Source organism: Phoca vitulina, unplaced genomic scaffold (assembly GCF_004348235.1).
Source record: "Phoca vitulina isolate PV1807 unplaced genomic scaffold, GSC_HSeal_1.0 scaffold1, whole genome shotgun sequence".
Lineage (NCBI taxonomy): Eukaryota > Metazoa > Chordata > Mammalia > Carnivora > Phocidae > Phoca > Phoca vitulina.
In genome coordinates, this window is record NW_022589704.1 from 108,586,521 (window position 1) to 108,599,878 (window position 13,358).

The 13,358-nt window shown below is 39.0% G+C and overlaps 1 protein-coding gene across 5 annotated transcripts in view; it reads right to left on the reverse strand.

Moving 5' to 3' along the window:
• The window catches only part of SAP130 (Sin3A associated protein 130), an 84,976-nt gene that overhangs the window by 12,472 nt on the left and 59,146 nt on the right, over positions 1–13,358 (reverse strand). For all 5 annotated transcript variants that reach the window (XM_032412771.1, XM_032412781.1, XM_032412762.1 and 2 more), the window contains 3 exons: positions 10,198–10,556; positions 7,436–7,684; positions 7,127–7,252 (listed from right to left, as the gene is read on the reverse strand). In XM_032412771.1, the coding sequence (XP_032268662.1) occupies positions 7,127–7,252; positions 7,436–7,684; positions 10,198–10,556 (734 nt within the window). The remainder of the gene's footprint in view (positions 1–7,126; positions 7,253–7,435; positions 7,685–10,197; positions 10,557–13,358) is intronic.

Genomic DNA, 13,358 nt, shown 5'->3' on the forward strand with positions numbered 1-13,358 from the left:
AGAGCAAGCAAGAGCATGAGCAGGGGGGAGGGGCAGAGGGAGAAGCAGGTTCCGATGCGGGACTCGATCCTAGGACCCTGGGATCATGACCTGAGCTGAAGGCAGACGCTTAACTGACTGAGCCACCCAGGCACCCCTCTATCTCATTTATTTCTGCTCTAATCTTTATTTCCTTCCTTGTACTGGTTTGGGGTTTGTGTTAGGTTGTTTACTTCAGATTTTTCTTGCTTCTTGAGGTTGGCCTGTATTGTTACAAGCTTCCCTCTTAGAATACCTTTTGATGCATCCCAAAGATTTTGGGTCACTGTGTTTTTTCAGTTGTCTCCATGTATTTTTTGATTTCCTCTTTGATTTCTTGGTTGACCCATTCATTGTTTACTAGCATGTTATTGAATGTCCATGTATTTGTGTTTTTTCCAGATTTTTTCATGTGGTTGATTTCTAGTTTCATAGCACTGTAGTCAGAAAAGATGCATGGCTGTTTTCCCGTAGCCAATTGAGCAGTTCTATTAATGACAAGACTAGCTATAAGGACAAAGTTTCCATGTTTCTTTTTCTTATAAAATTGGAACCATCAGCTGGTGGCCTCTTAGGGAGCAAAACCAGGATACCTAGCTATTATGTAATGTGTCTAGAAGGTGACATGAACAAAAATCAGAAGCACAGCCACTTGCATTTTATGAACCATTCATATGACAAATATCATATTTTGCTATAACTTTTGACTAAATTGAAGAAAAGATGGATTTAATGAGACAAATGAAAAGTTATTTCACATACACGTTAGAACATTATACGCTGTTATGCTTTGGTGCTTATTCTCTAGCACTTGGTCCTCATAGTAGATTCAGGTATATTTTTAAAAGTCTGTAACCTTTTCCTAACAATGGTCTTAATAAATATTGTTCTTGATAAAAAAAAAAATAAGAAAAAATGCATGGTATGACTTCAATCTTTTTTAATTTATTAAGACTTGTTTTGTGACCTAACAGGTGATCTATTCTGGAGAATGTTCCATGTGCACTTGAAAAGAATGTGAATTCTGCTGTTTTGGGATAGAATGTTCTGAATATATCCGTTAGATACATTTGGTCCACTGTGTCATTCAAAGCCACTGTTTCCTTGTTGATTTTCTGTTTGGATGATTTATCCATTGATGTAAGTGGGGTATTAAAGTCCTCTACTATTATTGTATTACTATTGACTATTTCTTTTGTTTGTTATTAGCTGCTTTATGTATTTGCATGCTCCCATGTAGGGTGCATAAATATTTACAATTGTTACATCTTCTTGTTGGGTTGCTCCCTTTATGATTATATAGTGTCCTTCTTTGTCTCTTTGTTACAGTCTTAGTTATAAAGTCTATTTTGTCTGATATAAATATTGCTACTCTGGCTTTCTTTTCACTTCCATTTGCATGATAAATGCCTTTCCATCCCTTCACCTTCCATCTACATGTGTCTTTAGGTTTGAAATGAGTCTCTTGTAGGCAGCATACAGATAGGTCTTGCTTTTTTTTTTTTTATAAAGATTTTGTTTATTTATTTGTCAGAGAGAGAGAGAGAGAGCGCGCACAAGCAGGGGGAGCAGCAGAGGGAGAGGGAGAAGCAGGCTTCTGGCTGAGCAAGGAGCCCGATGTGGGACTTGATCCCAGGACGCTGGGATCATGATCTGAGCCAAAGGCAGATGCTTAACCAACTGAGCCACCCAGGCATCCCTAGGTTTTGCTTTTTTATCCATTCTGTTATCCTATGTCTTTTGGTTGGAATGTTTAGTCCATTTACATTCAAAGTAATTACTGATAGGTATCAATTTGCCATTTTGTTAGCTTATTTTTTTTCCCAGAGAGTGAAAGCATGCACACGAGGAGGGTGGTGGGAAAGGAGGGGCAGAGGAAGAGGAAGAATCGCACGAAGGCTTGATCTCATGACCCTGAGATCATGACCTGAGCCAAAATCAAGAGTTTCACACTCAGCCGACTGAGCCACCCAGGTACCCGCTGTTACTTGTTTTATGGTTGTTTTTGTGGTTTTTCTCTGTTCCTTTCTTCTCTTGCTCTCTTCTCTCATGGTTCGCTGGCTTTCTTTAGTGATATACTTGGATTACTTTCTCTTTATTTATTGCGTATCTATTACCAGTTCTTGATTTGTAGTTATTATCAGGTTTATATATAAAACACCTTACACACATAGCAGTATATACTGACAGTTGCTTAAGTTTGAACAGAAGGGTATACTATTAAACATGATCTTTCACTATTCATATTGACCTTGAGCACCTGGCTGAGGTGGTGTTTTGTCAGGTATATCCATTATAAAGTTACTCCTTCACCCACCAAATTAAACTCTGTAAGAAAGTCTATGTGCAGACCACACTTAAGGCCTGGAAATTTCTATTCCCTTGAACATCTTGTGCATGTCATCCAAGTTATCCTCTTTGGTGAAATGTCTTTTCATGCCTTTTTGTCCATTTTCTAATTGGATTATTGTTTTTATTTACTGTTAAGGATTGAAAGTTCCTAATACATATATTCTAGATATGAGCCCTTTATGAGATATGTGGTTTGGTAATACTTTCTCCCAGTCTATAGTTTGTCTTTCCATCTTCCTAACAGGATCTTTCAGAGATAAAAAGTTTTTATTAAGTCCAGTTTATTTTCCTTTCCTTTTGTGGACAGTGTTTTTGGTGTCATGTCTAGGAACTGTTCACCATGCCCTAGGTCGTGAAGACTTTATCTTAGGTTTTCTTCTAAAAGTTTAGTAGTTTTACATTTCATATTTAAATCTATTATCTGTTTTAAAGATTTTATTATTTATTTGACAGAGAGAGATAGCGAGAGCAGGAACACAAGCAGGGGGGGAGTGGGAGAGAGAGAAGCAGGCTTCCCGCCAAGCAGGGAACCCGATGTGGGGCTCGATCCCGGGACCCTGGGATCATGACCTGAGCTGAAGGCAGACGCTTAACGACTGAGCCACCCAGGCACCCCTCTATTATCCATTTTAAGTTAACTTCTGTATAAGGTGTGAGGATTAAGTTAGGGTCTTTGGCTCTCTTTTTTTTAAACTTATGGATATCCAGCACCATTGAAAATAAGACTCTCCTTCCTCCACTGAATTTTTTTTTCATTGGGTCAAAAATCAGTTGAGCATATTTGTCTGGGTCTATTTCTGCATTTTCCATTCCACTCCAGTCATTTATATGTAAATCCCTCTGCAAATACCACCCTGTTTAAACTACTGTAGATAAACTATGCTTTAATATCAGAAAAAATGATTTCTCTTGTTTTTCAAGGTTATTTTAACTATTCTACTTTCTATATAAAGTTTAGAATAAGATTTACTATGTCTACAAAAACCTTTCTGTGAGTCTGGTAGAACTGTATTAAACCTATTGATCAATCTAGGGAAAACTTACATCTTTATGTTGAGTTTCAAATCCTTGAACATTGCATGTCTCTTCATTTATTCAGATCTCTTTTATCAGCATTTTGTAGTTTATAGCAAACACATCCTGTAATGTTTTGCTAGATTTATACCTAAATAGGTCATTTCTGGAGGATCAACTGCAAATGCCATTATGTTTTCAGTATCAGTTTGCACAAGTTCATCCCAAATATCTAAAATTAAAATTGATTTTTGTGTGCTGACATCGTATCCTGTGACCTTGCTGAACTCATTTATTAGTTCCAGGAGTTTTTTTTTTTTTTTTTTTGTGGAATCCTGGAGATTTGTATGTAGACAGTGATGTCATCTGCAAATAGAGACAGTTTTATTTATTCCTTCCCAACCCATATAGTCCTTTATCTCTTTCTTGACTTAACGTGGTGTCTAGAACTTCCAGTACTAACGCTGAGTAAGAGTAGTGAGAGAGAGATCAGAGGACAGCCTAGTCTTTTGGCTAATCTCAGGTAGAAAGCATTCGGTCTTTCACTGTTAAGTATAATGTTAGTTGTAGGTGTGCTGCAGACTTTTTATCAAGTTAAGGAAGTCTTCTTTCCCTGTTTTTGAGAGATTATGAAAAAGTATTGAATTTTGTCAAATAATTTTTCTGCATCAGTTGATATGATTATGTTTATTTTTCTTCTTTAGCTTTTGCTATGGGTTGAACTGTGTCCCCTCAAAAGACATGCTGAAGTCCTAACCCTTGTACCTATAGAGGTGACCTTATTTGGGAAAAGGGCCTTTGCAAATGTAATCGAGTCAAGAAGAAGTCATACTGAATTAGAGGAGGCCCTAAATGAATGACAGATGTCCTTGTAAAGAGACAGAGAAAGAGATGAGACACAGAAAAGAACGCTATCTGAAGATAGAGGCAGAAACTGGAATGATGTAGTGACAAGACAAATAATACTAAGGATTGCTGGCAACCAGCAGAAGCTAAAATGAGGCAAGGAAGGATTCTCTTCTACAGCCCTCAGAGAGCGCATGATTCTGCTGACACCTTGATTTTGGATGTCTAGCCTCCGGAACTCTGAGAGAATAAATGTGTAATTTTAGACCATTGAGTTTGTGGTACTCTGTTATGGCAGCCCTAGGAAATTAATACAGCTTGTTAATAATGGTGAATCACTGATTTTCAAATGGTGACCCAGCCCTGCATAACTGGCACAAACCCCACTCAATCAAGGTATAAAATGCTATTTATATGTTGCTGTATTTAATTTACTAACATTTTGTTAAAAGATTTTTGCATCTATATTCATGAAGAATACTGATAATTAGTTTTCTATATTTGTACTCTCCTTGTCTGATTTTTGTGTCAGGAAAATACTGGCTTCATAAAATTAATATGGAAATGCTTCCTCCTATATTTTAGAAGAGATTATAGAAACTGGTGTTGATTCCTCTTTAAAAGTTTAGTGGAATTTCCCAGTTAAAGTATCTGAAAATAGAGATTTCTGTTTGGAAGCTTCAAAACTATGGGTACAACTTATTCATTGGTTATGACTAACCAGATTGTCTATTTGCTTCTGGTTGAGTTTTGGCAGTTTGTGTGTTCAAGGAATTTTTCTGTTATCTTTCTCTTACTGGTTTTTAGTTTGATTCCATTCTGGTCAATGAAGATACCCTGTATGATTTCAATTCTTTTAAATTTGTTGAAGTTTATATTTTATGATCCAGGATATGATTTATCTATGTTTTGTAGGCACCTGATACAACGTGTATTCTGCTGCTGTTGGGAGTGTATTAAAGGTCTGTTAGATGTGGTGGTGTGTAGTCCTTGCTGATTTTTTGTCAAGTAGTTTTACTAGTTGCTGAGAGCAGGGTGTTGAAGTTCTAACTACCACTGCTCATTTGCCTACTTCTCCTTTTAGCTGTCCTATTCTTGCTTCATATATTCTGAAGCTCTTCATTTCTGTTCAGTACTTTATTAGTATGTCCTTCTTTGTCTCTAGTAATTTTCTCTCCTCTGAAGTCTACCTGATTTGACATTAACACAGCCACTCTTGCTTTATTTTTGCATTCTATGTATCATTTCCATCCTGTTACTGTCAATCTACTTGTCACTGAATCTGAAGTGGGTTTCTTAAAGACAGAATGGAGCTGGATCATTTTGTGGATCCACTCTGCCAACTGGCGTTTTAATTGGTATGTTCAGACTATTTAAGGTAATTACTGATATGTAAAGCTAAGTCTGCCATATTATTATTTGCTTTCTGTTTATTTCCTGTATTTTTTGTTCTTCCGTTTCTCTTTTCTTTCCTTCTTATGAAATTACCTAACCAATTTTTACTATTCCATCTTGATTTATATGAACATGATTTTAAAGCTTGGGCAAAGCAGATCAATAAAGTTTAATAGTCGGGGCACTTGGGTGGCTCAGTCGTTAAACGTCTGCCTTCAGCTTAGGTCATGATCCCAGGGTCCTGGGATCCAGCCCTGCATCGGGCTCCCTGCTCCACGGGAAGCCTGCTTCTCCCTCTCCCTCCCCCTGCTTGTGTTCCCTCTCTCTCGCTGTGTCTCCCTCTGTCAAATAAATAAAATCTTTAACAAAAAAATAATAAAGTCTAATAGTCAAGAGCCTATTTGTATCAATACTTTCAGCTGTCATATTACCTTTCCTGAGATAGTTTTTGAAGAATGAGTCCCAGAAAGCCGTAACAATCTTTCAGAATGGCTTAAAATGTTACCAGGCAATACTTTAAAACACTTTCCCGGTATGATATGGAATTCTTTTGATGTGAAGAGACGTTTAGTAGCCCATGTCCTTCTTCCATTAAAGGCCACCACTCCCTGACCTTTGGAAATCTAGCTTGTTTTCAGAGCTCAAGGTATTTCATGAGGAAGAACTGCTGCAAGGGCAGCCACCTTGGTACTTCCATTCAGAGACTAAATTGTCAGAACCCTCACTCCCCCTTGCAGACATTAGACAATGCCATCCAACTCTGAGTCATCTTGAGGCTTCAAGGAAACCCTCAGAGAAATTTCCAAGTAGAATTTATGCGAGGGAGTGGGGAATGTGACCAATTCTCTGAAAACTTACACTTCTCTGTGCAATTACATTTGAGATTAATGATGCTTAAAGCCTATCAGTAGAAATATTTGTAGATATTTGCAAAGGACGATCAGCTATTTTTACTATATGTGGGTTTATTAAAATGTAATTCTCTGGGGAGCCTGGGCTGCTCAGTCGTTAAGCGTCTGCCTTCGGCTCAGGTCATGATCCCAGGGTCCTGGGATCGAGCTCCGCATCAGGCTCCCTGCTGTGCAGGAAGCCTGCTTCTCCCTCTCCCACTTCCCTTGCTTGTGCTCCCTCTCTCGCTGTGTCTCTCTGTCAAATAAATAAATAAAATCTTAAAAAAAAAAAATTTAATTCTCAAGCACAACAACAAAACCATTTACTGAGTGTTTGCCCTGGACTATTTCAAGAGCTTCACATATGTGAAACAAAAGGTCTTTTCGAAAATAAACTTCCTGGGGCTTACAATGTATGTACATCTGACATCCTCGGGACCAGTGTGGACTATGTCAAATAATAATCTAGCACAGCTCTTCCACAACTACCCAGGGTGCTAAAGAGGTCATCCTGTCACCACTTGGGTTTTTGGAAACTAGAAAATTATAATTCTAGCTTCCTATTCTACTGTGATTATAGTCAAATGAAAGACCAATTTCATGCAACTAACCTTTAACCCGGACATCACTGTACCGCTGAAAGTGGTGGTAAGCAGCCTTCCAGGGGTTCCGATAGTGACGGAGCAAAGTAATGGGAGGTCTTGGACGCACTGGGACATACCTCACACCTTCTTCATCTATTCAGAAGAAAAGAAAAGAAGATACTAAATAACTTATCATATATTGTCAAGAATCCTCCCAGTATAACTCCAAGAAGTGATCCCTAAGTGAAACCCAATTATGTAAACAGCCTCAGCGATAGACTCCTGACTTAAGTGGGAAAGCCTCACACGATAATAGCTAGCCCAAGTGACCATTACCAATATACTCCTTGGGTGGAGACTTGCGTTTCTCAGCCTTGACCAAAAGACTCTTGGCCGTGGACTTCTCATCATCAGTGCTGTTTGTCTCCATCATATCCCCTTCTTCTGTTGAAATCACGTGCTGTTGCTTTCGAGGCTTCTTCCTTGGGGAGGCACCAGGTGGTAGGTCACTTGTAGGCATGGACAGGTTGTTAGCCAGCAACGCAAGAGATGGAGACACAGTGCTGGTAGCCAGGGGAGGAACTGCTGTCATAGGAAAAAGAGTACATACATGTATGAGAATCCCAAAATAATGGAAAGCTTCACTTGATTTCCAACCAATGAGAATGGTTAAGAAGACAGAAAAGAGAACTACCACTTACTGAGTCTTCCTATGTGCCTGGCACTGTGCTAAGCACTCTACTTAGGGCAGAGGGTGCCAACTGCTTTCTAAGATACCACAACTTCACCATCCTTAGAATGAGGACCCTCACATTTGGAGATGGACACACTGCCATTCAGCTGAAAGACTCTATTTACCTGCCTCCTTTACAGATAGGTGCGGCCATATGAAAACGGAAGTGTGTTGTGGCACTTTTAGTAAGTTACGTTAAAAGAAGGTGTGACCTTCTGTTCCTTGTCTTGTCACCCTGGAACTCAGATATGATAGCTAGAGTTCTAGCAGCTATCCTGAATCAAAAGCATGAGGGTCAAACTAGGGGTGGTAGGAGCCTGGATCCCTAATGATTTTATGAAGTCCACATCCCTGGACTGTCTACCTGAACTGTCTTTGCTATTCTGAGCATACTAGGCATGCTCCTGAGGCCTGGAATGTTCTTGTTCCAGATATCCTAATGACTAGCACTTCATCTTTTTTAATGTCTCTATTCAAAGATCACTTCCTCAGTGAGGCCCTCCCTTTAAAGCTCTTCTTAAAATCACAGCCCCAGCCCTAACTTTCCCTTATAGAGCCATACCTCACTTGATTGTGCTTCGCTTCACTGCACCTCGCAGATATTGCATTTTTCAAAAACTGGAGGTTCGTAGCCACCCTGTGTTAAACAAGTCTATCAGCACCATTTTCCCAATAGCATTTTCTCATTTCATGTCTCTGTATCACATTTTGGTAATTCTCTCACTATTTCACACTTTTTCATTATTATTATACTTGTTATGGTGGTTGTGATCAGTGATTATGACTCACTGAAAGCTCAGATGATGGTTAGCAATTTTTAGCAATAAACTTTTTTCAGTAAAGTATGTACATTGTTTTTAAAGACATAATGCTATTGTACACTCAATGGACTGCAGTATTGTGTAAACATAACTTTTTTATGTACTGGGACATCAACAAATTCATTTGACTTGCTTTATTGTGATATTCACTTTATTGCAATACTTGCTTTATTGTGGTGATCTGGAAATGAACCCACAATCTCCCTGAGGTATACCTGTATTTTGTCACTGCTTTATTTGGCGGTTTCTCTCCCTTGGTAAAATGTAAGCTGCAAGATGATGGAGATGTACTTGTTTTGTATAAGGCTGTATCATCAATACCTGGCGTAGAGCCTACAGTTTAAGGTGTGATTACTGACAACTTCCTAGCACAGAGAGGTTAAGAGGCTATTGAAATCAAGAGAGAAGAACAGCAAAATTGAAAACATTTCATTTCCCCTCCTGGGTTATCCGTGGTGTCTTTCAACGAAGTGCTGAGGCTAAATATGGGTAAGATAGAAGAATATTTCAGGGCATAATGAATGAAAACAAACAGCAGGTTTAACAACTGCAGACACAGCACCACCACACCTCTTACTGAACAAACAGCACGGGGTATGGTAAGAGGGCAGTGCCGGCTAAAATGACTTGCCTTCCACTTTGGCCTTATCTGTATTTCATAAATTTTGTTCATTAAATGCTATTTTTGTAGTCAGGGGAAGGAACATTTCTCAATAAATTACTAACATATAAACAAACAAAAAGAAAACCTCCAAAGCGACCTGCATTTTACACACTGGAAGTTTACAATTGAGGAGAGGAGGGAAAGAAAGCAGTGAGGAGTTTTACGATTTTACTAATCACATGTAAGTTTATGAAGTTTCAACAACATAAATCTTGCTTCACTGTGTAACAGGGCAACAAAACTTGGCAGGGAATAAATCGTAAATAATCAGCACTTAGCTATGATCTTATTTTGACCCTTTTTTCTATTTTTAATTTTTTTTATACTCTAAATGCTTATAATAAATACAGAAAAAAGTTCAAATAAACAACTTAACATTATACCACAAAGAACTAGAAAAAAAAGAAACTTAAATGAAATTTAGTAGAGGAAGGAAATAACAATGAAAAATCAGAAAGAGAGACCAGAATAAACAATAACGTAACACTGAAAGTAATAACCAGTTTTTCCAAAACGAAGCAAAACAGGGAATGCTTTAACTATATTAACTAAGAAAAAAAGAAGACTCAAAACCAAAATGAGAAATAGAAAACAATATAACCACAGAAGCTTTATTTAAGGATATTCTTGGGGAAATGTTAATCTTTTTTATGATTTTGGTAAGAAATAAAATTGATACTAAAAGGGCAGCAAAAATGGTTTTAGTTTCCAAAGGAGCCTAGCAGTCCCCTTCTTAAAATGAATGACATGCAAATTTACAACGGGCACTAAAGGGTCAGGCTTCACAACTGAGGGTCACGCAAGAGTCTGGCCCTCGAGGAGAGTCGGGTAAAGAGGAAGTAGCACGTGCCAATGAAGAGAACTCCATGAATGAACCTACCAGAGACTGGCCTCATGATGTCCATTGGTTCCACTTCCTCTTTAACTTTTATCTCAGGTACCGGAGGGCCCAACACAGAAGAGAGACTGCCAGCTACAGCAGCTGATGGCGGAGGGGCAGCCGCAATGGTAGTGACGGGGGGAGTGACGGGGACCGCTCCCGGAATGGTTGAGAGGGCGACAGCTGGCTGTGATGGGGGGCTTGTGGCTGCGATCATGGTTGGGATGGTCGGTGGAGGCTGCTGAGCCGTGGGAGGGACTGCAATGGTGGGCTGATCATTATTTTGACTGGACACAGTTTCCATGGACACAGTAACTGGAGTGGCCATCGATACGTGGATCTCTGACTTAGGCTTGGCACTGAAACACAAAAGCAAAGATAATGCAGCAAACATCTCAGAGGGCGGGTGTTTGTCCAGGTCTTTTTGTACAATGTGTAGCACAACTTAGACTCTACTACTTGATTCTAGAAGTTGAACTTTAAGGTAAGCTTTAAAGGAAATTTAAGTTTTAAAAATATCCCTTCCTTGTGCCACCCCCACCAAATTTTATAAGCAGTAATAAAATTAACTTAGAAAATAACATTTTAACGAATTCACTCAAAGTCACATCATCAAAAGGCAACCAATTTTCACTGTGATAGTGTCTTTTTTTCTCCCAGAATTCCTTAATGCATATGTTGTCTTAGGAAATTTATTATTTTTTAAAATCACAATTGTATTTACACTCTGTAGTTTCTCGTAAACCTATTTCTTATAGAAGAGGAAACTCACATACATGGCAAAGACCAAAAGAAAATAAACTGAAAATAATTTTTCTCCACTTTACACACCCAGCCCTCTACCCAGAGGCATCGGTCTTACAACCTTCCAGTGTATTTTACCAGAATACTCTAGGTATCTAAAGTAGCTACAAATTTAATTTTAAAACTGTATATCTGGGGCACCTGGGTGGCTCAGTTGGTTAAGCGGCTGCCTTCGGCTCAGGTCATGATCCCAGAGTCCTGGGATCGAGCCCCATGTCGGGCTCCCTGCTCAGTGGAGAGCCTGCTTCTCCCTCTCCCTCTGCCTGCCTCTCTGCCTAGTTGTGCTCTCTCGCTCTGTCAAATAAATAAATAAAATCTTTAAAAAAAAAACCCAAAAAACTGTATATCCTTTTTTTTTAGTTTTATTGGAAGTATTCACTCATGTCATTATAAATTATTCTTAAACCTTTTTTTCAGTAAAACATATATATGTATATATATGTATATATATGTATATATTTTTAAAGGTTTTATTTTTGTGGCACGTGGGTGGTTCAGTCAGTTAAGTGTCAGACTCTTGGTTCTGGCTCAAGTCATGATCTCATGGGTTGTGAGATTGAGCCCTGGTTCGGGAATCTGTGCTCAGTGGGGAGTCTGCTTTAAGATTCTCTCCCTCTGCCCCTCCCCCCACCTGCACACTGCACCCCCATGCGTGTGCATGCACTTTCTCTAATAAATCTTTTTTTTAATAAAGATTTTATTTATTTGAGAGAGAGAGAGTGTGCGCAAGAGCATGAGTGGGGGATGGGCCAGAGGGAGAAGCAGACTCCCACTGAGCAGGGAGCCTGCCGTGGGGTTCCATCCCAGGACCCTGAGATCATGACCTGAGCCAAAGGCAGCCGCCCAACTGACTGAGCCACCCAGGCACAGCCTCAAATAAATAAATCTTAGGGCGCCTGGGTGGCTCAGTTGGTTAAGCGACTGCCTTCGGCTCAGGTCATGATCCTGGAGTCCCTGGATCGAGTCCCGCTTCGGGCTCCCAGCTCGGCAGGGAGCCTGCTTCTCCCTCTGACCCTCCCCCCTCTCATGTGCTCTCTCTCTCTCATTCTCTCTGTCTCAAATAAATAAATAAAATCTTAAAAAAAAAAAAAAAAAAAAAAAGTTTAAAAAAAAAAAAAATAAATAAATCTTAAAAAAAAAAAAAATTTTATTTTTAAGTAGTTTCTATACCCAACGTGGGGCTTGAACTCATGACCCTGAGATCAAGAGTCACATGCTCTACTGCCAGGCAGGCACCCCAGTAAAATATTTCACTTAATAGCTGTAAAGGCTTACCTACTTATAGCACGGATTAGTAATCCTAAAAATTCAGGATAGGAAAAGCAATACAAAACAGTACCCCTCAAGTTCAAGGCCAAGAACAACTGGATTTCCATAGGCAAAAAATTCAACATCAAACCAAACCTCACACCACACACAAAAATGAATTCAACACAGGTCATAAATCTGAGTGTAAAATGTAGAACTATAAAAGTTTTATAAAAAATACAAAAAACCCGTAGGACTATGTAAAGAGATCTTAGACATGATACCAAAAGCACAATCTAAAAGAAAAAAAAATGATAAATTGGGTTTTATCAAATTAAAAACTTTTGCTTTGCTAAAGACAATTTCAAGAGGTTGAAAAGACAAGGCGCAGATTGAAAAAAAAAATTTGTGAACACATTGTTAGTTCCATTTATATGAGGTACCCAGAGTAGCCAAATTCATTGAAAAAGAAAGTAGAATAGTAGCTCCCAGGGGCTGGGGGTAGGGAAAATGGGAGTGGTTGAATAATGGGTAGAGCTGCAGTTCTGCAAGATCAAAAAGATCTGGAGATGGTTGCACAGTAGTGAGAATATGCTTAACACCAATGAAATGTACACTTAAAGATGTTTAAGACAAACATACAAACCAAAACATATATATATGATAAAAGAATTATATTCACAACACATAAACAACTCTGTAAACTCAATACTAGAAAACATACAATCTCGTCAGAAAATGAGCAAGAAACATGAACAATGAACAGACACTTCAATAAAGAAATATCCAGGAGACAAACAGGCACATGAAAAGATTTTCAAGGGGGTGCCTGGGTGACTCAGTCGTTAAGTGTCTGCCTTCGGCTCAGGTCACGATCCCAAGGTCCTGGGATCGAGCCCCGCATCGGGCTCCCTGCTCCACGGGAAGCCTGCTTCTCCCTCTCCCATTCCCCCTGCTTCTGTTCCCTCTCTTGCTGTGTCTCTCTCTGTCAAATAAATAAATAAAATCTTTAAAAAAAAAAAAAAAGAAAAGAAAAGATATTCAATACCAGTAGCTATTAGAGACATGCAAATTAAAGCCTCAATGATTTGCTACCATACCCCTATCAG